Raw genomic sequence first — 26,088 nt, 5'->3', positions numbered from 1 at the left:
CAAGACTCGTCCAGCACTACCCGCTCCAACTATCCGCCTATCCTTTCGCCTGCCCTCGGCAACAATACCACCTCCGCCGCTCCTACAGAAACTATCGTTGGTCAAACGGCAGCATCATCTTGTGCAAACGCCGCTGTTACCCCTTCCATGGCTCCAGCAATTGTATCATCCTCGTCAGCGGAGAATTCCAATGCCGCGGCGACCTCATCTTTCGCGTATGACAGCGCAGCAGGTGGGGCAAGCAGTGCTGGAGGGTTTGGAGATCCGACAGCGGCGATGGATGCGGAAATGTTGGGCGGCGCACCGGCGGACTGGAGCCAATGGCTCGCATTCCAGTTTGACCCATCGTTCTCCGCTTTCGAGATGGGTTACACGTTTGATTCGGTGTATCCGTTTGGCTCCTCGTCGACTGGGCTTGATCAATTATGATATGTGTGAAAAGAAGAGATATATCGTTGGGGGTATTCACGGACATATTGTACTGATGGGACCGAAATGGTCAGAGCGGAAAGAAAGAGAAAGCGTGTGAGAAGCCTTGGAGGACTGAAAAAGTTATCATGTTTTCAGATGGGAGGTTCGGACATAGTTGGTAAGGTGAATCATTTCTTCTTTTGTTTCCTGATTTTCCAGTGGCTTTGATGTGCCGACCCGCAACCTTCTCTTCCTCATTCTAACAGATGTAGGGGCTCTTACTGAATAGATTCTTGGCAACTTTTATTTGCGCGGGCCAGTCGTGAAAGATAAAAGGAGTTTCCAATTGCTTTATTTCCCGCTCTACCATTTTCCATGCCAGACGCGCTAACGCATATGCACACAACAATCACAAGATACGCTGCAAAATTTCTATCCCCGCACCGTACGCCACGTATGTTTCTCATGTTTCGCGTCCAACATCGTTGGAAGATTCACAGTCGTGCAGGGAGCTTATTCAGTCTCGCACTGTCATCGGCCGAGCCTGCTTCCTCTCCACTACATTCCATTCTTCTCAGTCATGGGGCCATCTTCACTTTTGAATTTCGATTTCAAGATTTAGACTTACGCATGTGTTGGCAGCGACACCTCGGTGTCATCGACAACCTGCACCTTGATGCTACCGTGGGAGAGGTCGGAGCACAGCTCGAGGGCCTCTTTGGCCTGCTCGAGGGTGAAGACGTGCGAAATAAGCGGTTTGACGTCGATGACACCACCGCTGAGGGCTGAAATGCCTGCGGGCCAGGTATCGCGGTAGCGATTGATGAATTTGAGGTTGATCTATCGTTTTACGCGTCAGCAAAAAAAAAAAAAAATTCCGGGAGGGAGGAGCAGGCCTCATCATTGCTCTTTTTCTCCTGCTCCCCGTCACAACGGGCCCACGACTCACCTCAGCCAAGCTCATATGCATGAAAGGCAGGTTATTCATAACATCCTTGCCCACACCAATAACACAAACGGTGCCGCCCCTCCGCGCCGCGAACGCCGCCGTACACACACTGCTCTCCACCCCCGTGCACTCCAGCACCGTATCCGGCGCCAGATACTCGCGCTCCTCCTCGCTCAGCCCCTCGGCCTCCCTGCCCTCCTCGAGGAACAACCGCCGCACGCGCTCCGCATTCCCCTGCGGCCCCAGCCCCGGATCCACCCGATACGCCCGACAGCCGGGCACGTACTTCGTCGCAAACTCCAGCCGCCGCGGCTCCAGGTCCGTCACGACGAGCGGGTTGGCGCCGCTCGCGCGCGCGGCGGCCAGGGCCAGCAGGCCGATGGGCCCGGCGCCGCACACGAGCGCGGGGCGGCCGAGGGCCAGCGGCGCGGTGCGCACGCCGTGCAGCACGACCGAGAGGGGCTCGAGCAGCGCCGCCTCGCCGAAGGACAGCGCGGTCGGGATGCGGTGGCACCAGCGCGCGGGGTGGGCGGCGAAGCGGCGCAGCGTGCCGTCGTGCGGGTAGACGCCGGCGAAGGCGACGGCCGAGCACAGGTTGTAGCGGCCCGAGCGGCAGAGGAAGCAGGTCGCGCACGGCACGCCCGGCTCGAGGGCGACGCGGTCGCCCGGCCGGAGCGTGGTCACGGTCGGGTGCGCGCGCACGACGGTGCCGGCGGCCTCGTGGCCGAGGACGCAGTCGCCGTCGATGGTCAGGGTGCCGATGCGGCCGCGCTTCCAGAAGTGGATGTCGGAGCTGGTGGGTGGGGGGGCTTGTTATCAGTGTGTCTTGTTCTTCTTTTTTTCACTTGGTGTGGAGAGAAGGGATTGTGGATGGGTGATGGCTAACTACTCACCCGCAGACTCCTGTTGCTTGGATGTGGATGAGGACTTCGCCGGGCCCCGGCTCGGGGATCGGGACTTCCTCCATCTTTATGCGGTGGTCGGCGGTGACCTTTAGCGATGGGTTGCCGTATTTCTGGAGATCGGACACGCTTGGTTTGGCATCGGGGTGCGTGTCGTCGGCATTGTCCAGGAGTACGGAGGGAGCCATGATGGTTGGTGGTGAAAGGCGGCTGCCGATGGGAGCAGGGGGAGATGGACAATATGCACACCGAACAAGAAAGTGACGAGGATGGCTAGAGAGAAGAGAAAATGGGGAAAGGGGGAAAGAAGGTCGGGGCGGAAGTCTCCATGATGAGTTTTGTTATCCGACATCCAGGCTGGGCCTTGGGCTGCTGCTGCAGCTCTGCGGTGGAATTGGACCGGCTTGCAGCAAGAATGGCACGGCTTGCCCGGTTGGTGCCTCTACACACCCGCTGCCCCACGGCACTGAAGCGGGTGGAATGTGGGGTAGACGAAAGGGGCAAGTCTAAGCACCCGCCCGGCTTGCCCAGCGAGGCAGTCCGGCGCGCGTCCGGCGCACCTGCCATGCCCCAATACAGCATGAGCGCCGCCGTCTGCCTTCTCTTTGCAGCGCAGGCGGTTGCAGTGTGCAACCAGCCCAGGGAAATGCGCGCGCCAGACGCCTCGAGAGAGGAAATAACCAACGCCTTACACTTGAGCCCCGCAGAGTCAACGGCTATATTTCAGCAGGATTCCCTTGAAGTCACTGTTCCCCTGCTCCATCGCCGTCTCAGCAGCTTCGTTTCTCTTCTTTCCCCTCTCTTTTCTCCGTCTGTTCAGAAGATACCCTCGGCAGCGATGGCGGTTACCAACGGCGTCAACGGCAGCACCGACTACGGCAAGAATGTCGTCGACGGCGTCATCAAGGAGGCAAAGCTGGAGGCAAAGTCGGTCGCAAAGCTGTCGCCAGAGCACGATCATGTTTTGAAGGTCTTCCGCCTGTTGATTGCGGATCTTTGCCAACAGTTCGGTGGTGGCCACCCGGGGTGAGCAGCCCTCGCCGAGATCAACGCGGCCATCTGACGGCTGACCATTTTGCGCAGAGGAGCAATTGGCATGGCTGCCATCGGCATCTCCCTGTGGAAGTACGTGATGCGCTACGCTCCGCACTCCCCGGACTTCTTCAACCGCGATCGCTTCGTCCTCTCCAACGGTGTGTTTTCCAATACGCCATTCTTAGCCTGTGGGCATTGATTCTGACTTTCTATAGGGCACACGTGCCTTTTCCAGTACACGTTCAACCACCTGGTTGGATACAAGGCCATGACCTTCGACCAGCTCAAATCCTACCACTCCAACCGCGAAGACATGCTTTGCCCCGGCCACCCCGAGATCGAGCACGAGGGAATCGAGGTTACCACCGGCCCCCTCGGTCAGGGAGTTGCCAACGCCGTCGGCTTGGCCATGGCCACCAAGAACCTTGCCGCCACCTACAACAGACCCGGCCATGACGTTGTCTCGAACCACACCTGGTGCATGATTGGCGATGCGTGTTTGCAGGAGGGCGTTGGCCTCGAGGCCATCTCGCTGGCTGGCCACTTGAAGCTGAACAACCTGACCGTCATCTACGACAACAATCAGATCACCTGCGACGGCTCTGTGGACCTGACTAACAGCGAGGATGTCAACGCTAAGATGCGCGCGTGCGGCTGGGATGTTATCGACATCGAGGATGGTTGCTTCGACATTGAGGGGATCGTCCAGGCGCTCGAGCAATCGAAGAAGTCTACTGACAAGCCTACCTTTATCAACGTACGGACCATCATTGGTGTCGGCAGTGCCGTCGCCGGTAACGCTGTTGCCCATGGTGCCGCTTTTGGCAAGGATGATGTTGCAAACATGAAAAAGGTCTATGGCTTCAACCCGGAGGAACACTTTGTCATAACCGACACCGTCCGTGACTTCTTCGCCGAGTGCCCTAGCCGCGGTGAGAAGTACGTCCAGGAGTGGAATGAGCAGGTGGCCAAGTACAGCGAGGCGCACCCCGAGCTGGCCAACGAGTTCAAAGCACGGGTAAAGGGCGAGCTGCCCGCCAACTGGAAGGACCTGATCCCGGCCCAGTTCCCAGACAAGCCTACTGCCTCGCGCGCATCATCCGGACTGGTGTTCAACCCCATTGCCCAGAGCATCAAGAACTTCATGGTCGGTACCGCCGACCTCTCCCCCTCGGTCAACATGATCTGGAAGGGCAAGGAGGACTTCCAGCACCCGGAGCGCAAGACGGCCTGCGGTATCAACGGCACCTACGCGGGCCGCTACATCCACTACGGCGTGCGCGAGCACGCCATGTGCGCCATCTCCAACGGCCTCGCCGCGTACGCGCCCAACACCATCATCCCCGTCACCAGCTCCTTCTTCATGTTCTACCTCTACGCCGCGCCCGCCGTGCGCATGGGCGCGCTGCAGCACCTGCAGGTCATCCACGCCGCCACGCACGACTCGATCGGCATGGGCGAGGACGGGCCGACGCACCAGCCCATCGAGCTGCCCGCCTTGTACCGCGCCATGCCCAACCTGCTCTACATTCGCCCCGGCGACAGCGAGGAGGCGGCGGGCGCGTGGATCGTCGCCATCGAGGCCAAGCACTCGTCGTCCATCATCTCGACCTCGCGCCACGCCATCCCGCAGCTCGCGCAGACGCGCCGCGACGGCGTCGCCAAGGGCGCGTACGTGCTCGAGGAAGTCGCGGACGCCGACGTCACGCTCATCGGCGTCGGCGCCGAGCTGAGCTTCGCCCTCGACGTAGCGGCCGCCCTCAAGGACGAGTCGTCCGGCGGCATCAAGGCCCGCGTCGTGTCCTTCCCGTGCCAGCGCCTCTTCGAGCGCCAGAGCGCGCAGTACAGGCGCGACACGCTGCAGCGCCACAGGGGCGTCCCCGCCGTCGTCATCGAGCCGTACGCCGCCAACGGCTGGGAGCGGTACGCCGACGCGGCCGTCTGCATGAAGGGCTTCGGCAAGAGCTTGCCCGGCAAGCACGCGTACGAGTACTTTGGCTTCGGGAAGGAGGCCCTGGTGAAGAAGGTGGTGGGGTATCTCAAGAGTTTGAGGGAAGACGAGTTTTTGAAGTCGGAGTTTGTGGAGTTGTGATGGAGTGTCGATATTGACATCAGTGGACGGCATTCTGTCGTTGTTGGTGGTTGTCTTTTTTTTTTTTGGGGGGGGCATCTGGATGATGAAGTAGTCAATGGGCTTTCTACCAGTTTGGTGGGTGTGATAAGCAGGCGTTTTTGGGTGGGGTGTAAAAGTAGACGTAGGGAATGCTTTGCATGGCTGTATGAATTGATACTTGTATACTGAACTCTTGTTCATCATCAACCTTTGCAGTTTTGTGTCTTCTGGATTTAGTATGTGGGGGGGTCTGTGGCACCGCTTGAGTTTTGTGTCGGCCTCGTGAGTACTCAAAGCCATGATCGCGAAGGCAGAGAGAGAGAGAGAGAGAGAGAGAAAGAGAGCTGCGGCCGATCTAAGAAAATACAGAAGAGAGGCGGCCTGTAATTGGCTATCTTTGAACCGGCTTGGCTTAGAATGTGTCTTCAGCGTTTGGGCTCAATCTCTCCTTTTATCGTCACTTTTCAATCAAATAAGGAACTCGTGGGGACTTTAAGCAATAATTTTTATTTGAAGGTGGCAATTTCAGATCCCTTTGACGCCGGATCACTGTGAACTAGCTGAAAGAAAAGAAAAACCCTCAGAAAGGTGTTTAAAACCGTGCGAATTGAATGGCGCCGTATCAGATGTCGTGAAGTATGTAACTCGTAAGACTTTGTTCAAATCATGCAAGTGCTTGGGCGGATGTGATTAGGGTTGTTCTCCATCTCGCGGCCATTCTCCCTTAATTAGAGTATGAGAATACGGATCATCGGAGGGCATGTTTAAGCTGAACGTCTATGGAGAGCCCCTAATCGACGAACGTAAATACTACGGCATCACCGCGGATAGACCAGGCTTTACACTTACCGACGTGGATGGTGAGGAATGGTTTTACAATCTGGTGGGCGGAACGTGGCGCTTAAGCTCAGTGGCGTGCTGGTAAGTGCTCTCCGGGCGCTGTGTGTGGGCGTGTGTTTGTGTGTGGGTGGATGGGGGGGTGCATGCTTAAAGGAACGGAGGGGAGCTGCTCTTATGTTCTTCGATCACAGTCGGTTTGGCCCAGAATGCGTGCGTTGGCAATAAGCTGCATGATGGCTTTGCTGACATCAGCGGCATATGGCCGCATGACCATTTCGCAGACGCTGTTGCATTCACTGGAAATGATCTGTATCATACCTCCTACTGTCCTGCGCATCCTCTTACAGTGCACAGGGATAGTGCGCTATGAGAATTCTCTCAGAGCTTTCGGTAGAGTATTGCCGATTACACGTAACCAGCGCGGCTACACACGGAAGGTTGCTATTGTTCAATTGATGCCGATTCCTCGTGGCATCCACAAGCACTTTCCGTCATTTGTACAAGAGCTCAAAAGTTTCTCACAACGTCGATATTGTCGCAATGAACGTTTGACAGGATTTGGCTCTCAAAGCTCGACGTTGACCAACTTCAGCTTAACCTTTACCTCGAATTTGACGCTCCGAGCTGCCCCAGACTTCACTCGGACCACCATACCGCTCTTTCTCATTCAAGGAACCGAAACCGCTCGCAATGACCATTTGAACTAACGTCCCGTTTCCTGATCTTTATTTTTGTCTGGTTTCAAAGAACCACCTGCATCTCTCGGCCAGTCTTTCGTAGGTTTGTCTGGGCTATCTTTTTGAGAAGATGAAGATGTCTGAGTGCGAGATTGCTGTTGAACGCTGACATGGGTTCAATATTTACTCGGGTAAAGAGCGCCATGGGTAGAATACCAGCCTGTGTTCTGGGAACTTGAAGATGTAGACTGCTGGCTTTGGCTTCTTTGAGAAGGCATAACGTGCTCAAGATGTTCACTTTTTAGAAGACAACTGAAATGGAAGTCAAATGGGAACGGTGCGGGATTACGCAGTAATAAAAGGCTCCCTTAACTTTCAGAACGCTTCTGCGCGGTCTAAAGAAAGCGGGGTATCCGAGACATGTGCAAGAGCCAAGACAGACATCAGCTTGATCCCAGGGCTGGTATTGGTGTGGTTCGACCGCCGCAATCCCGCATCGGGCATTTCGTGCATGCGTTGATGTCTGGCCAGAGCAGCCTCTCGAGCTGACCACAGCCTCGCCGACTTCCCCGCACACATGGCCCCGATGCCATCGACCCAGCAGCACTCCGCTGTCATTCCCAAGGTGTGCCTTCTCCCGCTTCCACTCGACCGGCGCGCCAACCTCGCCCCCTCCCCGGCCGTCCGTTCAACACCAATCTCATGCCTCGCACCCGATCTTCCTGACACTGTGCATGCGTCCCGCGAGCCCGCCGCGCAGCCAAAACCGCATCCACCAACGACGCTCTTCCCACTTACAGAGCCGGATCACCACGCCGTGCAGACTCTGACGCCGCGAACCCACCTTTCACACCTCACGGCCATCCACGTGCGCACAACGGCGCGGGCAACTCGCCATCAAGGAGGCTGGAGTAGACAGAGAGGGACGTAGAGCAACCTGATACCCCCCACGACCAATCCTATCCAAGCCTTCTCGCGCATGTACGTACGTACGTACACCTCGTCATCCTCTTCGAACCAACGGCACACCCCCAGTGCATGACTGTCTCTCAAAGCTTCGTACATCTCCCCATTCCGGCCCAACCAGCCCTGCAACGCCCGACAAAATTGCCCTGCCCCCTTTAGCAAGGGGCAGAGAAGATCTTGAGACAACCAAAAAAAAAAAAAAAAAAGATGACGACGCATTGAGGATACTCACGCCAGTCGTGAGTCAGAGAGAAGAAGGAAGAGAGGGAGAAACAATGGCGTGTTACCACCAACAAATCTTAAATTTTCTTGATTTTCTCTGACCCAGCCAGAAGGGGATGCCCGAGCCGACCCGAGAAAAGCCAAGGGGGAGATCAGTCGATTTATTCCCGGGTTCCCGGGTTTTTGTTGTTGTGGATGAGGTGATGCGTGATCAGAGGCGGTGGATCGATACCTCACGTGTTTCTAGAAGAAGAAAAACAAAAATAAAGATCATCCCTTGCCTGCTTACTTTTTTTTCGTCGGCCAACTTGTCGCCGGCGCCGACGAGTTGCGGGCCGGCCCGGGTCACGGCATGGCCTCACGGGCCTGGGCCGCGTCGTTTTGATGATGGGGCCGACGTCATGGTGGTTCGTCGTTTTTTTTTTTTTGTTTCCTTTTTTTTCCCCGGTCGAATGTTTCCTTCCATGGTTGCGGTTCCCATCGAAGGTCCGGAGGTTATCGGCAAGACGCAAATAAGGACAAAGGGGGCGTCCTAAACATCCGACTTGCTTCGTGTGAAACTTTCGTCTCGGCTTGTGTGTACATACTGGGTCGGGTTCCAATAGTTTTGCAACAGTTTTCTCAGCAGACACGAAGAGGATGAAGGGGCCGTCGGGATGTCCATCGTCGCGTCTGTCCAAATATTTGCGTCCGGATGCTTGCTTCGACTCTGCATGGCTGGTAGCATTATTGTCGCAATACTTCAGAGACCGACCTCGTACATATGGGGTGCGCAACGCTCGTGTTATTCATCTTGTGCAGAGCCACAAGGAAGCCTTAACGTCAAGTTGGTTCTTCCAACTGGCACGGGAGCCTGCAAAGAAACGATAAAATTGCGCAAGACAGCTCGCTTGAAGTGGAGTGTCACCTTCGCACTATCAGAAACGGCGTTTAGGCCATTGTAGACACATTTGGCCGTGCAAGACTGGGCAGGAAGCAGATTGATTGACAGCCAAGAAAACAAGACCCAACCTACCTCTTGAGCATGTGACGATGCCAAGCAACCTTTGCATTTCTCAAAATGCCCGTCCCTGCGGCCCACAAAATTTTGGTCAGGCACAGCAGCAGCCTGACGAACATCTTTCTCTTCCCAGAAGGAGAAGCGGAGCTCTCACCGGAGCTTTGCGGGTTGTACGTACCCACCCTTCATTCTCGTCTCTCCGTATGAGAGAACAATAACAAAACCAGGCCCCACATGCGGTAGTAAATCGAAACAACATGCATTCCCGCATCCCACCGGCAACCCCAAGCTATTATCTCGTTCTTGTGCGCTGTTGGTACCCGCCCGCGTCGTGGATGGATGCTCTCCACCAACACTCCGAGGCCCCTTGAAGGCATGCTCCGATACTCGGGTCTCAATGGCTGGGGGCGTGGCAGAAAGTAGCCAAGAGAAACTCAGGTCCCGCCAGAATCGGAACGAAGGCCAAAACGACCAAGTTGGAGAGAAAATAGACTGGATGTAGGCGTGACGAAGTCTCGGCCCTTACAATCCGTGTGTCTACGAAAGCAATAAAAGCAAGAGAAACGAGGATAAGAGGCAAAGAAAAACGAGAAAAGAGAAGAGAAAGCTCCTATTGCCCGTCGGACAATTCCAACACCAACCTGTGTCTCAGACAGCACCATACTCCTCCGGAGGTCGCGTCTCGCAGGCCCGACGGCGCGTAGGGACTGCAGTATACAGACTACACCCTGGGCCAAACCGATTACCAAGACGGAGACGGAGATCGCAGCGGCCGAGAACGTAAAACACCCAGATTCGAAGGTGCGACAAGCACCATCTTGGCTGAATCAAGCCCTGTACCTCAGGCTCAGCATATGATCGAGGCCAAGAAAAAGGTGGAGGGGCGGGAAAGAATAGTCGGCTGGGCGGGCGCTGGGCGTGCATGTGTGTGTATTGTGTGCGTAGCAGGGCAGGCATTCGCATACACCCTGCAACCCTTCTCTTGATGCCAGTTAATCGACTGCAAGGGCATCATCGGCGGCGCTACCACCGTGTCGAGCTTCATCTACTCAGCTCCACCAACAAGGGTACAACAAAGACGAGAAAAAGGAAGGGAAAAAGCCGCAACGGGCGGGAGTTCGGGCCTGCAGCCACCAACGGGTTGCCCGCTGTCTCACGGCGACGCCGTTGCGCGCTCAGGTCCCAACGTTGAGCAAGAACCCTCCGAGGGGCCCATCTCCATCCATGCATCGGAGGTCCGGTTTGATCGCTTGTTGGGTGGGTTGGGCGTCGTTACCTACCTCACGCTGTGCCCGACCTCATCGTTGTCGCCGCCTCCGAGCGGGGCCATCACATGCAGCGTTCGCGAGACCTCAACCACCGACGAAGAATCAGAGGGAAATAAGAAAGAGAAAAGAAGTGATTAGGACGAGCAAGAAGGTCGCAGAAGCAGCGTAGAGCGCGATTCTTTTTCACCTTTGCAACCGGAACTTCCGCGCATCAAACCACGAGAGCACAGCACAGCCGACCTTGCGCGCCTGCCACTGACGCAGGTCCCTCTGCGCCATTTTTACTCTGCCTCTCTTCATTCAAAGAATGGGTCAACAAGGCGTCCGGACGCCTCAAGCCTCAAACGGACGGAAAGTATTTTCTCTGGGTCTCTCTCATCTGGTGTGCTGCCAAGTGCGGCGGTGCCGCCGGAAAATCGCCAAGGTAAGCGTCTTGGAAGCCGAACGCACTTGCGCTAGGCACATGTAAGATGCGCCAGGCGGGCGGGCATTGAAAGATTCCTAAAAGGGGGCCCAGGCGTGTCTGTGGGTTATGTAGTGACGCGGCTTCTGAGGGAAAAGAGAATAAGAGAGAACAGACGGGAGGGTGGAGGGAAGACGAGAAAAAAAAAAAAACGGTTGCAGCATGTGAGGGAATTGCGCAAGTATTGTGGGTCCGGCAATGAGGTGTCCGTCAACGCATGTACGGGCAACTGTCGCAGAAGCGAACGATCGACGGTGGTGTTGGGCTGGTGGTTGGATTGTGGGTGTGGTTGGTGAAGGGGTGCGCTATAGTAGCTCGGGCGGGGCGCTTCGACGGGCTTGCTTGGCGGGCATGTTGGAAAAGGGGGCGGCGGGAAGCAGGGAAAAGCAAAGAGCCGGACCAGCGTGGCGGCGGAGGCGCCGGGACGGATGCGCTGGGATGAGATGGGATATTGGGATCATTGCCGGTGGGAGTTGCGCAATTGCATCCCAAAGAGGCGTCCAAGGTGCGGTGCGCATCAGTGCGTCGATGCCAATCCTCGCCAGCGCTGAGACGGGCGACCATGGCTTTGTCGCATGAAAAGGCTAATTTGGCAGGTGGGTGGCTGCGCGGGATGGCAACTGCGCTCCATGGGGTTGAGATAGCGACGTGTGTTGGCGCGCTGGCCGCGGGGCGGCGGCCGCATCATGCACCGCCCTGTGGGTCCTCCATGGCTCTTGGCAGCAGCAGCGGGGGTAGACGAGTGGATGGGCGGAGTGGAGGGCGAGCACGCCGTGCTGCTGGGGGGCTTGGCGTGGTGTTGTGGGTTTCAAGGGCGCGGGCGTGCTTTTGTGTCTGCGACGCGGCGTGGTGTCGCTGCCGATTGGTGCGACTGCTGCAGCTGCAGGCCAAGCGAGGCCTGTCGATTGCCCGCCGCTGAAACATACGAACAGCGACCTGCAAGATAAGATCTCGCCTTCTGACTCGGGCAGGCCCATGTCCCAGAACGTCCATGTTCCAGAACTCCTTCATCATCATCAGGCCGGCAGTGTTGCGAAGCGCGCGCCTTCTGCTTCCCTGCCACGCACAAATCACAGTTTGCCCTCGCAACGGCGACCGTTATCATCGTGACGACGACGCACTGTGGCGATGCTGGGCCAGCCACCTCGCCCGCGGTGGCCCCGGCGCGGCAACGCACGATGATGCAAAGGCTCATGGAACGCCTCTCGGGCCTGTGTCCGGCCGCCCACGTCAAGACTGCAGACACGAGCGGGCGACGTAAGTAGGTCGGCAGTGCAGGCGCGACGACAGGCACCTCCCTGAACGAGCGACAGGAGAAGGGTCTGGAAAAGTGTGGTACGCGTCCCTGCGGCGATCGTCGCTGCCGCGAAACGCTCCAAGAAGCAGAAGGGTCCTTGGCGGCTCTTCGCCAAACATGATAGATCGCGCTGCCTTCTTGGCTGTAGGGGAAGATCGCAATACCCGTAGAGTAACCGGTGAGGTCTCCTTTCGCCTGCTTCCGGTTTAGCTGCCGCCTCCCGTATTACACATGTGGTCGCAAATTTGTGGCGCTGCCTCTTCCGGAACCCATCTAACGTGATCAAGCAAGGCTGGAAGCATGGAACTGAAGATCTCTGATAACCCTTTTCGGTCTGTCCTAATAGTAAAGTCTGTCTATCATATGCCCGTATCCCTTTTTTCGCCTGTGAACGCCTGCGCCTGCGCTGTGCCTATGTCTCTACCGTTGAGATAAGTGAAAATTGGAAGAAAAAAAATATAGGACTGTTTCCATCTAATAGATGTATGAAGAAGCGAATGTGAAATAGGCCTCGGAGGATGAAGTCGAAGGGCCAAAACAGAAAATGCATCTAGGAAAGGCTCGAGGGCCGCCGAATAGGAACAAGCAAGAAACACAACGACACTCCACACCCCACATCCGCTACCCCTTAGCTAGTCGCCTCTCCCTTCCCCGCTCCGACTCCTTTAGTGCGGGTGCTCCCCGGCCACTTGCGGCTGGTGCGCATCCTCATCCTTGCCGGGGTAGAGCACCAGCTTCAAGTGGATGGCCCTGATTTGCGCCGCGCCAACGAAGAGCCACATGACAGCCAAGAACGCAATCATGACCGTTCCGAGCCAGATGATGGCCTCGCTCTCGAGCTCCGTGCCGATCTTGATCGTGGCAACCGTGAAGCCGACGTTGGGGAAAACGAACGCCCACCACGGCACCGCGAAGGACATGCGCGGGATGGCCGCCAGGCACGCCACGAGCGCGATGAGGAAGAACCAGAATGCCAGAGCCCAGAGGAAGACGGCCGCCCACGTTCCGACGATGACAAGAATCTCCTTGGCCATCGGGTGCGTCACGAAGTAGTGGTAGTCTTCGGGGAGTGCGTTGGCGTTGCCGATGAGCGCAAGCGCCGTGAACGACGGCGGGCCCGCCAGCATGAACATGGCCGGGCGCACGTTGGGCAGCAGCGGCCCCGTGCGGAACAGCCTGTAGATCCAAATGGTCGAGCAGCAGGAGGCGACGAACCAGCCCAGTCCCTGAAATGCGATGCCAGCCACAATGATCGGCATGGCGTCCTTGGCTGGCTGAGCGGCGCCGACCACTTGCGAAATCGTACCGGACAACATGATGGGGAAGATGGGAAGCATCCAACCAGGGCCCATCTTGTCCGCGTGAAGCTTGTTGTTGATCTCGGGTGTCGTCCAGATGAACCAGTAGAAGCCGACGGCCAGGGAGAGAGTGACGGCGATGTATGCCCAAAACACGTCCCTCATGACCTTTTCGAGGAACTCCTCTACGCCGGGAACCAGGTATATTTGAACGTTGTTGATCATCGTGGAGATGGTGAGGAAGAAGCAGGGCATGAAGAAGCCCTCGTGGCCGTCGAGGAGGGAGTTGCGGAATGCCTGCGGGCACATGGCGAAACGAGCTGCGATAGCCATGGACAGGAAGACGAAGAGAATGATGTTGAAGATGAAGATGGCCTTTCCGATCTCCTCGAGCCCAGGGAATGTCTTGGGCGCTGATCCAAGCACAAGTGCGAGGCCTCCGGTGCTCATGCTGGTGGTGAACCATGCCCACGTGACGTGCGAGAGACGTTCTCTCAGGGACACCTTGCCGGGCGCTCCGCCCTCCTCGTCGGAACCCATCTTGAACTTCTCGTCGTCGATGCTGAGCTTGTGCTGGGAGAGGTGGAGTGCAACTTGGCTGGTGTTCGAGGAAGTGAGTTCGTGCCGGGATCTATCGGGCCAGTCTTGGCCAGGAACCGGAGGGGTGTTTGCGCCGTTCGTCGACGCTCCGTAGTAAGCCGGGGTGGTGGTACCATCGGTATCCGTCTTGTAGGCGCTGTTGGGATCAAGGTTTTGTTGTTCGAAGTGGAAACCCGCACCGGTATCGGGAACCGGCGGGCGCGAGCCGTAAGAGGGCTCCTCCGCGAATCTAGGCGACGACATGCTGATATGATATGGTGCAGAGGGTGGGGCCCATAAGCGTGATACTGACGAGAGAACGAGTGGAAGCGAGACGGAGTCTGTGGGACTGGAATGTGCGGGAGATAGATGGTTATATTGCTGTCCAGTTGCAGTAGGATAGCACAGCGTCGAGCTAGAGCCAGCAATTGACTAGCAATGCAAAGGTAGTCGACGAGTAATTTCAGATAGTGAGCGGGAGAGGCTGCGCTAGAGGGCACTCGACGGCCTATTTGAAGAGGCAGTGCCAGCGCCCGCCACACCATCGGGGTCCGTCCCAACGCCAAGAGTTCCGTGATCTTACCAGAGCCGCAGCCAGCTTGGCGCCGCGCGCGCCAGCCTGCGGTGGAGCTTATTGCGACGACGCCGAAGCACAACCCTGTTACAGCAGGGGGCGAGAGCCTGGATCGCCGGTGTCGGCCCGTACCCGTGAAGAGTCACCCGACGATCACCCCCCTGCCTCGAGACTATGACCGTTGCAGCAGTCAGAATCTTGGCCTGCGCCCGTTCCATTTTCGTCGCCAGTCAGAGGCCCGAGTCCATAAGGTCTGCTGTGTGCACTCCGTACGAGTCCGCGCTGTAACAGCCAGACCCACCTTTTGCTCTGCCAAGTGTACAACTGTCTTGGATTCACCGCGCGCCCAGCCCTGCTGACAGTCGACACACCTCGTTCCACAGTGCCCAATCGTGATTCTCGTTCTTAAAATTACCCACTCCTTTATCGTCTTGGTCCCGAGTTGATCCGCTGCTCGCTGATAAGCCGCAGCTCGTCCCCCTTGCTGTCACTGCGCTCCCTAGTCTGTCGCTCCATCGTCGTCGAAACCAATTTCAATGCCTCGTCCATCACATCGCTGCCAACCCGCCAAGTCCGCAGCACGACTCCTCGCTCCCCGAGCGTCTGCTCTGCCCTCGCCAATCGTTTCCGCCAAAGGTCCTCGCGCTTACTGCCCGTGCTTGCTGCCCCGCCGTTGGGCGCAGACGTGATTGTTGTGCCCGACGCGAACGAGGGCTTGGAATTCAACGACGTGGACGAGCCGCTCGCAGCATTCGCCGTGTACGGCCGCCGGCTTTCGAAATAATCGCTCGCGATGCTGCTTGCGCCGGGCGACCGCGCCGGGACGCCGGGCATGCGGTTTGCCGGGGACTCCCTTGCACCCTCCGTCAACGATGTGCCGGTTCGGCGGGGAGGCGGCGGTGGTGGAATTTTCTTGCTCTCCGACGCTGATGACGTGCCCGTCGCTCTTGGCTCGCTTGGCGCAGACGTGCCGTTCCACAGTGTAGAGGCGGCAGGCAAGCTGTTGTAGGCCTGTGTTAATTTGTCGCGTGCGGCCCCCGCGTAGGTAGATTGGGTGGTCTGGCTCGTTTCAGAGCGCCTTGGCGGGGGTGGTGGAGGTGCGCTGGTCTTTGCGTCGGGGGGCGCTTCCGCAGCATGAGGTAGCCGACCCAGCGGACTGCGCCCTCTTGCTTGATTCGTCTTAACTTCAGTCGACGGCCTCCTGATTGGCGGGGGCGCAGGCTTGGCAGGAGACTCTTGGCGGAGGAGCGCGGCGGATATGTTTTCTTGCGACGGGGTACGGAGTCTCATTGGTTTACTAGGCTTCGCAGGAGGCGCCCTCCGCTCTCCAACCGAAGGGGATGTGCGCCCCCGGACGGCATTGCTTCTCTGTAGTGGAGCTTCCGCAATAGGCTCAAGCAGCGTCTCCGATGTGGGATCAGAAATATTGCGGGAAAGTGGAGGCGGGGCGGAGCTAGTCGAAGTGACTGAGACGGCGTCCTCGTCATCAGATAGATCGATCAATTTCCCCATGGGAGGGTTCATCCTGTGGCCTTCTGGTGCCGCTGGCTCGGTTTTGCGTGGGGGTAGAGATGGGCGCTTCTCCGCGAGATCAAACTCACTACTGCTCGGGCTGTGTCCCGGAGTCCACCCCGGGTGTCGACTGCTGGCGTCTTCGAAGTCTCGTAGCGAGGCGGCTATCGCAGCCCGCAGTTCAGGATCGTCGTCTTCTGAAGCCTTCGATGATCGAGCAGAGCGCCTACCGCTCAGTACTTTCGAATTCCGCTTCGATGACTTACCGGACCCATGTGGGCCCGTCGAGGGGTCAAAGAAGCCCTTCTTCACAGGAGTAGTCACGTCCCTGATGAAGACAGCCACTACGCGTCCTGGGTTTTCCAGGACGAAGTCCGTGTAGACCTCGAGGTCTGCTTCACCACTGTCGCCAACCAAAATGAAACTGCGCTGCGGGAAGTCTCGTGCCAGGCGGTCCAGTGTGGCCTTCTTCCGCTCCGCTACTGGTTCGAAGATACCCTGCAGCATGCCGCTGTATTGCTTAAGATGGAAGGAGCCAGGCGGCAGACCAGCCAATTTGAAATACTGGGAGATAACGGGATACAGCTGCCATGGGGAGTTCGATACGTAGTGGAACCTGACCCCCTCTTCATAGAGGGTATTATACCACTCTTGCACTCCCTCGATCGTCAGGTCCCCCAGTTCTCGGATGAAAGCATTCCGGAAGATCTCGCGAGCACCGGAACTGATTGCGGAGTGTTTGATCGTGTCATCGATGTCACTGATCAGGCTGACACCCTTGGGCTCAGTAATGCGAACCTCGGCAGTTGTGGAGAGGGTTTCGGAGACGATGACTCTGATGTGAGTGGGAACGAATTCCAGAGCGGCCCGAACGGAGAAATGACCGGAAGCGTCGGTGTAAATGGTGCGTTGACGCGATATCTCTTCGTTGTAGAAGAATATGGAGATTGGAGTGTTCGCCAGGGGATTCGACAGAAACGGCAGTAAGCGGGACATCAGATGCTTGTTCGCCATGTCGAGCTCCGTAGAGTTCATGTGAGCAGGCTGAATCCACGATTCCCTCTTCTGTACCCCGGTTTTTGGAAGGGCTTCGTTCTCCGCAGCAAGCTCGGCCAGTCTGCCAGTCCTTCCTCTTGTTGGCGATACGTCCCCTGACCGTGTGGTATACAGACTGTCCGTGTCGGATCCTTTCGACGGAGCTTCGCTATAGCCTCCCTTCTCAGCTTTCGCGATCTCCATTTCTCCTTTCCTCATAATCGACATTGCCTCCTTCTCCACTAACTCTTCCTCTTGCTCTGCATTCTTTTCACGGGCCTTTTCGGAAATCGTCTTGTGCGGGCTTGGTTCGCGGCTGGGGGGCTTGCTTTTCGCTGATGGTGCCGGAAGACCAACCAATTGTCGGGCGAGGCCAACGAACAGCCTGTGTTTGCGGGTCATCTGGCCTCGATGAGGATAGTAAATCCAGCCACGTACATCCACGTCGACTATGGCGTTGTCATCTTCCTCGAGCTTCTCGAATTCCCTTCTCCAAGACTCGGCATCTCCGGATCCGGCACTATCTCTCGCGTCTCGTCCTGGGGTCTCCTGAGGGGCGGCTGGAGCGGGTTGTGGCTGCGGCAGTCAGCACCAACACCCACTTCCTCAACTAAAAAAGCGTTGAACTGACCTTCCGTTTCACATGCTTCCGAGCATAGCTAGGAAACAAGACCATTTCTTCGTCACCACTCCTAATTATGGCAGCATCCGGGAAGGCGCCAGGGGTGTCGTCGCCTTGGTCCCAGTCCAGCCTATCGCCACCGCCGCCACCACCCCATCCTCGGCTGTAGCTCTGCTGGTATGCCTGTCGCAATTCATTGGCAGCCTTCAAATAGCCGGCGAACTTCTTGCGGCGAGCACCGGGCTCACGCTCCGTGCGTAAGCCTGATAGAGTACCATCGTCAGCGTCAGATTCGTGGTAGGGGGCACCGGAATAGTATCGACCGGCGCCGAGGGAGCTCATCTTGCCGGACCCGTCTCCGTCGCTGTGGACATTTTCCTTGGGGGAGTCGCGAAGGGTGGTACGCGATTTGCGCAAAAGCGCGAGGACGCGACTTCCGCGGAGGCGTCCGGGCGCGGTCTGGGCCTTGTGGAGTCGTTTCTGCTGGCGGCGGACAAGGTACTGGTAGATGCGCGACTGGGCTCGGCGGCGAAGTGAGGGCAGATAGTCGTGGCGGAAGTGTTCGAGGCGCTGGCGGGCGCGCAGGCGGGTGTGCGGGAAAAAGAGGCGGAGAAGGGAGAAGGCAGAACGGTGGGTTTGGGGGTTGTGGCGGAAATGCTTCGGGGCCAGCTTGAAGACCAGGCGCGAGGGCCAGCGGGGAGTTAAAGGGGTACGAGTAGTCGGCGAGGGCGAATGCGATGGAGGGAGGGCGGCATGGTTCGGCGGCGATGGTGTTCGTTGCGGGCCTTGTGGCAGCGAGCCAGAGCAGGAGCTGCGAGACGCTCCACGTCATGGGGCCGATTGGCGGCAAGTGCCCAGGGTCTCGGCCTCAGTCTCGACCTCACCGCTAAGATCAAGAACTTCGCCAAAATCTCGCCTCTGCCCCGCCGCTGAGCAATCCGTGACACCCCTCGAAAATCCCAGATGCGCGATCAAAAACAGCCGTCGCGATCGATTTCCTCCGTGTGGCCGCCCGGGCGCCGCGCTGCAAGGAGCACGTTGGATTCCTCCCAACGGCCGCCGCCGGCATACGCTTTCCACAGAGACATGCTGCTCACGAGCGCGACATGTTTTTGCGTGCGCAATGCCCCAACACTTCCGTCCATGCTCAGCCGTTCTGGGCCACCCCTCCGGCCCGACTGGGCGACAGCTCACCAACTTGGCCTGAAACAAGATTCGAGCCGTCCTCACCAAAATGTCTCTGCTGGCTAGCCGTATCAATGCCAGCCACTGCCGACTATGACGGCATATCGTCTTCTCCACGATCTACATCGAAAAGTGGACTTTCCCCATCTCCACCGTTCAAGCTTCATGCCTGCGCGCGAAACCCCCACCTTCACCGCCTCGCTGGGCTCGCAGATGTCAGATTCACGTCCAACAGCCTCCAAGATGCAGCTGCGTCTGTGAAGCCTTCGCTGTGCCTGTCTGGCGGCTTTAAAAGCCGTAGAATTGATCCTGACATCATATCTTGACCGGTGTTTCGGTCCGAGGCTGCAGGCTGATCACATGTGCGCCGGAGCACAGTTGCCTGTCAACAACGGCAGCATGTCTCTACGTCGCGCGCTGTTCGTTGCCTAATGTGACGCTACTGGCGTCGTACGTACCACGCCTGATATGACCTGGACTTCCTGGATCCGGAGCCAGGACCGCCGCCGTCGACCTTCGGTGATACAGACCTGAACAGTATTATGCGTACCGTGGGAGATCTGCCGTCATGCAGTATGCTTGAGTAGCATGCAGGCCAAAAGCCTGAAACTCCACTTATCCTTTGCCAACGTATGTCCTGATATCGAAAGCCATTACGTCCTTCTTGCTTCTGCTTTTCTGAACCGAGTCAGCCAAACTTTTCGATTTCCTCAACTAAAGAAATACATTCTCTGACTAGGTTTAGGGTGCCTTCCTCCAGCCAACTGATTTCGCTCTACGTTCAAACTTCACCCGGCCGTTTTGTTCGGCAGAAGCCGGTCCCTTCTTTATTTCACGGGCTCGGAACGGTCTTACGTCGATGCACATGCGCAAATACGCAAACACTCAAATATAGAGCAAGTTGGTGAGTCAAGAGCAGCAAACTAATTTTTAGCGCCAGCAAGAAAGGTTGGGCCAGGCCGACCTTCTCAGCGAACAGACAGTGCACCCAGACTCCTCCGTCCCGTTAGACTCCTATGCCATGCCGCAAACTTATCCGTTTCGAAATGATGTGAAGCACAAGAACCGAAGCACGTCCCACCCACTCAACAGCCAACGTTCACGGGATGCCGCGATCATCCTCCTCCTCCTGACGTGCACCTGTCGTCTTGCGCTGCCTCCTCCTCCACCACTTCCTGGCGGTCGCTTTGACCTTGCGCCAGGCCGCCTTCCTCCTCTCGCTGCTGAGAATCTGCTTGCTGCCTGGGGCCTAAGTTAGGATAAGCATCGTCTCCTTAATCTTTATTACATGAGACTCCGAACAAAAGCGAAAGCGACAACGAGGAGGCTTACCAAATTTAAGACGGTCGAAGTTGTTAGCCTGCTGCTGGGCGGGCGACGGGTGTGAGCCTCCTGGAGGGATCGGCGGTGCAACGCGTGGTGGAGGTGGGTTGCTAGAGCGGCGCGCAGGAGGTCCGCGGCGATGCTCTTGCTGCTGCTCAGCTGGTGATGCCAAGATATATTTAGCATCGAGGTGTCGATCTGACAGATATGTGGAGTGGAACAGGGGTGCTGACAAGCATCCTCACCTGAGGCGGGCGCGGGCTCGGGGGTGCGCTGTGCATCCATGGTGTTGGTGGTGACGCTGTCAAAGGGAGAAGGAGGATGGGAGGCGAATAAAAAGGCTCCGTGAGGGTGGGCGAAGTAGCTTCCTTCCGGGTGGTGTTCGGCGCTCCGGCGAGGGTCGTCTACCGGGACAGCGGAAAACGGGCTAGGTGTGGATCGCTGGGCGGTGAAAGGTAAGGCGTGGCTGCGGCGCGTGCTGTCCATGCTGCGCGGATTGCCTTCGTTCTCCTTATTCCCCCCATTTTCTACATCTTCATATACGTGAACACCATTGGAGAGAACGTCTCCCCGAGGCGCTGAAAGTGTGGCTTGTTGCTCAAGCGGCGGCGAGGGCGGAACTATTCGTACACTGGGCGCTGGCGCCGTCATATTTGTCTGTGAAGTTTCTTCCGAACCCATACGATGCGACGACAAAGGTGGGCGCTCTGGGGAGGCAACCTCGTGGGCGCGATCATTGTCGTCTGGCATACTGGATTTTCTTTGGTTTTTGTGACCACTCTGATAAGGTAAACTGTCATATAACATGCTCTGCGCAGTCGTGTTTTGTCCATCTTTCATAATGGAAACGCATTGACAAACTCTCGGTTGATTGTCCAACACCACAGGTTATATTTTGGCTGTTGCTATTATTTATGCGGCAAACATTCCATCTCGCACTCTTCAATCAGTGCTCACCTCAGTGTAGCAGTGGTAAGAGCATATGGCAATTTCTTCAGTCGCCCGCTGTGATATGCTAATTCTTCACTTTTATTCAATTGTCTTAAGCGTAACATTGAGCCAGATATAATAGACAATATACGAGAATGGATTCAGATTATCACGTTGGGTTCGTACCAAATGACTTGTAGCTTTTACGATTAAGTCTAGTTGCTACTACGCTTCAATTCATATATCACTTGGAAATTCGTTCAGCGCAATGGATGCCTCGAGAGGTGACGTCGGCGGTCGCACAGTCAGCTGATGGCCGAATCGGGAAAGACGGCACGGCTACTAACCCCCACGTTTCACGACGCCAACCCCATGGGTGGCGCCTGCCTGGTCTTATCTCCGCGACAGCCAAGCACAGTGGTCGGATCACCCTACCTTTGTCTCAACAACATCTCACTCCACCTACGTGCCATGCGCTCATAAAACTGGACCACCGCCCTCAATTCCAATCCACGAACTCAACCAGCAACGGACATCTTATTTGGCGATGGCAGTCACAGCGGGAAGAATGATCGCAACTGTTGTGCGGCGGCAGACTGCGGGATGCAGGCCGTTCAGGCAATGCGCGCGCCCTGTGGCGTCGCTCAAACCCACGTTCCGCGCTGGGAGCGTCAGGTGCTTCGGTCCATCGGGACGCAGGGGACTGCACACAATGGAGATGACCGAAGCGGATCTCGCGAGTTTGAAAGTCAACCAAAGCAGGCTGATGGAAGATATCCATTACACATGTTCTTGGGGAACAGGCGAGCGATGGGGAACGTAAGTTGGAATTTCGGTTCGATTTAATTTCTCTTGCTGTTCGTCCGATGCTTCCTCTTCTAAAATCAATCATGACTTCGCTCAACTCTGCAATTGTTACCTCCGAAGACATCGGCATCAATTTTCCCTCCACATAAAATCATATGTTGACAACCATTGTAGTGCGCCAACTGAGACGGGAATGTCCCGTCTTTCCCTTTCCGATGCCGACAAAGAAGCCCGAGATTGGTTCGTAGCGACTACTCAAGCACTCGGCTGCCACACTACTGTCGATGCCATGGGCAACATTTTCGCAGTTCGCCCTGGCCTACGAGAAGGCCCTGCCACTTTCGCAGGTTCCCATCTCGATACGCAGCCAAGCGGTGGTCGTTATGATGGCATCCTCGGCGTCACTGCTGGTGTTGAAATGCTCAAAGTCCTCAGTGAAAACTGGGTCGAGACAGAGTTTCCCGTTGGAGTAGTGAACTGGACGAAGTATGTGCCTCGAATTTCCTCCATACACAATACCCCGTGTCCCGGCGTCGAAACTGCAGTACCCCTCTGACATCACAAACAGCGAAGAGGGCGCCCGCTTCCCCATTTCCATGGTTGCATCAGGCGTCTGGTCCGGCGATATTCCGCTTGAGCGTGCCCACAACCTCCACGAGGTCGGCGGTGGTTCAGCTACCATGAAGACCGAACTGGAGCGGATCGGCTACCTTGGAAAGACTCCCGCCAGCCACAGCGCCATGCCCATGGGCGCCCACTTCGAGCTCCACATCGAGCAAGGCCCAATTCTCGAAACCGAGAAAAAGAAGATCGGTGTCGTGCAAGGCGTGCAAGCGTACCGTTGGTTCACCATCGACGTGAAAGGACGAGGTAAGGAAAGATTCCTCAGCGCTCAGATTGTACCACCAAACTGACCATTCCCGCGCCTAGACTGCCACACCGGCACAACCCCCTTCCCCACACGCTCAGACGCCCTCCTCACTGCCTCCAAGCTGATCCTGCACTCGCACCGCCTCGCAACCGCCCACCCCTCCGCCCTCGCCAGCACCGGCATCTTGAGTCTCACGCCGGGCAGCACGAACACGGTCCCGGGCCGCGTGCGCTTCAGCCTCGACATCCGCTCCCCGTCCGACGCCGTGCTGGACGCGCTCGAGGACGCGCTGCGCACCGACTTCGCGGCCATCGCGCGGGGCGACGCCGCGCCGGGCAGCTCGTCGCTGCTCGGCGGCGCGGGGACGGACGTGTCGGCGGGCTGCACCAAGGGCGTGCCGTGCGAGCTCGAGTGGACGACCGACAGCATCAGCCCGGCCGTCGTCTTCCACGACGACGCGGTGGCGTGCGTGCGCCGGGCGAGCGGCTGGTACGACGGCACGAAGGGCTTGACGCGGGATCTGACGAGCGGCGCCGGGCACGATAGCGTGTACGCGTCGCGCAGGTGCCCCACGGGCATGATATTCGTGCCGTGCAGGGACGGCGTGAGCCACAACCCGAGCGAATATTGCGCCCCAGAGGATTGTGCGGCCGGCGCGCAGGTGCTCTTGGGAAGCGTGTTGGCGTTTGATCGCATGAGAGCGGACAGGAGGGTGACGTGGGCGCAGGAGGAGAGGAGGGCTTGAGAGGCACGGAAGGCCGCCGATGAGCGGGGAAATCGCTACGCTCATGCTTGAAATCCTGAAGATGATGGGCAGTAATGAATCATTTTTATCCGGGTATAATCGAGCTTCGTGCCAGAACGCCAGTATCCTTTCCCTCATTCATGCACCAAACACCAAAATTGTGTTGCAATATCCTTCAGGCCTTGGCCTTACCCTTGCCCTCGACTTCAGCCGCTTCCGGCTCCTCGTCCTCGTCCTCGTCCTCGTCTTCGTCCTCGTCGCTCATATCTTCGTCCTCATCCCAGCCGAAGAACGTCCTGCTTGCCGGGGCAGCAGGCTTCGACGCGCCAACCTTAATCTCCTCCTCGCTTTCGCTCCCCTCACTCCCCTCAGACGGGCTCGCCGAGCTGTCACTCTCCTTGCCCAAGACGTCCTTGATATCCCCCTTCTTCATCGCCTCGAGCACCGCCAACCGCGTCCGCTCCTCGGCCTCCTCCTTGGCCTCGACCCACTCGCCGTTCAGCCTGCCCTTGCCGCCCTTCAGGATCTCCTCCTCCTTGCGCTCGGCCATCTCGACAATCTCCTGCCAGCGCTCGCGCCGCTCCTCCTTCTGCTTCTGGTCCATCTCGGGCTTGATGGCCAGGTACTCGGCCAGCGCCTTGGCCTCGGTCACGGTGCGCAGCCGCCGCCCGTCCAGGTTGCGCGACGAGCCGTTGTTCTCGCCCGCGCCGCGCTTCTTGCGCATGCGCCCGCCCGCCGCGCGCAGCTGCGAGCCGAAGCCGCCCTTGCCGCCGCAGAGGGGCGCGGTGAGGCGCAGGGGCAGGAAGGCGGTGGCATCTTGTTGCTCGGCGGATGAGGGGGAAAGCAGTGACGAAAGCGGCGTGGCGGAGTCGGGTGGCAGGAGTTTGTTGGAGTTGGTCGTCAGGATCAGGCGGTTATCGAAGGCCGGGATGCGCTGGGACAGCGCCGCGTTGAAGTCGGCGATAGTGGATGCGGCCGGGAGAGGGAGCGAGAGGGTTTTCGGCAGTCCGAGGCCCGGGAAGGAGGTGAGGAGGACGTTGATGGTTGATGGCGCCATGGTGGATGCGAGCGTAGAGGTGGCGCAGACAGTTATCGGTCGTGGTGGTGAAGGCCAAATGTGGAGAGTGTCGGTATGCAGCGCAGATTTGAGACGATATGCCCAGCTGCAGGGACTAGCCGACCGTTGTGAGTGTGGATGTGATGTTGGACGGCTTCGAAACGGGCGGCGGCGTTTGGCGTTGCCCTTGCGGCCGGGGCGGGCGATGGAAGTCTTGGCGCCGGTCGGGGCGGGTTAACCGAGAGCTCCGCGCACATCGATAGCCGGCAGTTGGAAAACCTCCAAGGACCTCCGACCGACGACGACGAGCCAGCCCACCCGCAAAACCCACCCTCCGGACTAACCACCACAGTCGCCCATCATGTACGCGATCCCCATACCTGCGATGCTGTTCTGCGAGAGGAGGACGAATACGCATGCGCTGCTACGCGCCGCTGCTTATGGACGAACTGGGACTGATCGAAAATTCCACTAGGCTCATCCCCAAGGCCGACCGCAAGAAGATCCACGAGTACATCTTCCGTGAGGGTGTTCTCGTCGCCAAGAAGTCAGTACTTTCCCCTGGGAGATAGGAAGCAATGGAGAGGATGGGATTCAAGTCGGCAAAAGTTGGGGCTTCTACCACTGTTCGGGGACTGACTTGCTCTCAATAGGGACTTCAACCTTCCCAAGCACTCGGACATTGACACCAAGAACCTCTATGTACGTTGTCCCCATATCTTCAGTCTCCGCAACTCGCATTCGCCTGTCTGGGTCACGAAATCGCAAGATATGCGCCTGCGCAGCATGTTTCCTGAACCAACTATCACAACAAACATTTGGGAGGCTCTGCTTAACGATGGACACCACTGTTTTTTTTTTTTTTGCAAGAATTGAGACTAATTATTCGCAAATAGGTCATCAAGGCTTGCCAGTCCCTCACCTCCCGCGGCTACCTGAAGACCCAGTTCTCGTGGCAGTACTACTACTACACCCTCACGTTAGTCGCCACATGCTCCCCCCTCAGGCAGTACTTTATTAACACACATGCAGCCCCGAGGGTCTTGACTACCTCCGCGAGTGGCTCCACCTCCCGGCCGAGATCGTGCCCCAGACCCACATCAAGCAGCAGCGCTCGCACGCTCCCCCGCGCGGCATGCTCGACGGTGAGCGCCGTGGTGGTGGCCGTGGTGCCCCCCGTGGCGACCGTGACTCCTACCGCCGCCGTGAGGGTGGCGAGAAGGAGGGCGGTGCCCCTGGCGAGTTCCAGCCCCAGTTCCGTGGTGGCTTCGGCCGTGGCCGTGCCCCTGTCGCTGGCAACGCTCCCCAGTAAGCGCGACGCGGTTGCGGTTCCTGCTCCGACAACGCTTTTTAGACGACCACGAGCACGGCGAATTGCTCGGCCGCTGATAAACGGACGGCGGGCAA

At 57.7% G+C, this 26,088-nt stretch overlaps 7 protein-coding genes across 7 annotated transcripts; 3 read left to right on the top strand and 4 right to left on the bottom strand.

Moving 5' to 3' along the window:
- Positions 1-1,035: 1,035 nt before the first annotated feature.
- SLS55_006398 (uncharacterized protein) lies at positions 1,036-2,450 on the bottom strand (the record flags this gene model as incomplete). Its single annotated transcript, XM_066777828.1, has 3 exons — positions 1,036-1,251; positions 2,018-2,153; positions 2,254-2,450. 3 exons carry the CDS (start codon positions 2,448-2,450, stop codon positions 1,036-1,038), a joined length of 549 nt encoding a protein of 182 aa, XP_066631923.1.
- A 650-nt stretch (positions 2,451-3,100) lies between these two features.
- On the top strand, positions 3,101-5,389 carry SLS55_006397 (uncharacterized protein; the record flags this gene model as incomplete). The annotated part of the gene is made up of 3 exons (XM_066777827.1): positions 3,101-3,288; positions 3,346-3,455; positions 3,513-5,389. The coding sequence occupies 3 exons, from the start codon at positions 3,101-3,103 to the stop codon at positions 5,387-5,389; spliced, it is 2,175 nt and encodes a 724-aa protein (XP_066631922.1).
- Positions 5,390-12,808: 7,419 nt separating this feature from the next.
- SLS55_006396 (uncharacterized protein) lies at positions 12,809-14,284 on the bottom strand (the record flags this gene model as incomplete). Its single annotated transcript, XM_066777826.1, has 1 exon — positions 12,809-14,284. The coding sequence occupies one exon, from the start codon at positions 14,282-14,284 to the stop codon at positions 12,809-12,811; it is 1,476 nt and encodes a 491-aa protein (XP_066631921.1).
- A 733-nt stretch (positions 14,285-15,017) lies between these two features.
- On the bottom strand, positions 15,018-18,105 carry SLS55_006395 (uncharacterized protein; the record flags this gene model as incomplete). Its single annotated transcript, XM_066777825.1, has 2 exons — positions 15,018-17,717; positions 17,773-18,105. 2 exons carry the CDS (start codon positions 18,103-18,105, stop codon positions 15,018-15,020), a joined length of 3,033 nt encoding a protein of 1,010 aa, XP_066631920.1.
- Positions 18,106-22,297: 4,192 nt separating this feature from the next.
- SLS55_006394 (uncharacterized protein) lies at positions 22,298-22,922 on the top strand (the record flags this gene model as incomplete). The annotated part of the gene is made up of 2 exons (XM_066777824.1): positions 22,298-22,494; positions 22,577-22,922. The coding sequence occupies 2 exons, from the start codon at positions 22,298-22,300 to the stop codon at positions 22,920-22,922; spliced, it is 543 nt and encodes a 180-aa protein (XP_066631919.1).
- Positions 22,923-23,799: 877 nt separating this feature from the next.
- On the bottom strand, positions 23,800-24,681 carry SLS55_006393 (uncharacterized protein; the record flags this gene model as incomplete). The annotated part of the gene is made up of 1 exon (XM_066777823.1): positions 23,800-24,681. One exon carries the CDS (start codon positions 24,679-24,681, stop codon positions 23,800-23,802), a length of 882 nt encoding a protein of 293 aa, XP_066631918.1.
- Positions 24,682-25,121: 440 nt separating this feature from the next.
- Positions 25,122-25,993, top strand: SLS55_006392 (40S ribosomal protein eS10; the record flags this gene model as incomplete). The annotated part of the gene is made up of 4 exons (XM_066777822.1): positions 25,122-25,228; positions 25,335-25,383; positions 25,578-25,660; positions 25,714-25,993. 4 exons carry the CDS (start codon positions 25,122-25,124, stop codon positions 25,991-25,993), a joined length of 519 nt encoding a protein of 172 aa, XP_066631917.1.
- Positions 25,994-26,088: the final 95 nt, after the last annotated feature.

The sequence above is a fragment of the Diplodia seriata genome (assembly GCF_021436955.1).
Source record: "Diplodia seriata strain FDS-637 chromosome Unknown scaffold_6, whole genome shotgun sequence".
Lineage (NCBI taxonomy): Eukaryota > Fungi > Ascomycota > Dothideomycetes > Botryosphaeriales > Botryosphaeriaceae > Diplodia > Diplodia seriata.
Note: the sequence above shows the minus strand (reverse complement) of the source record. Positions and strands in the feature narration are given on the sequence as shown.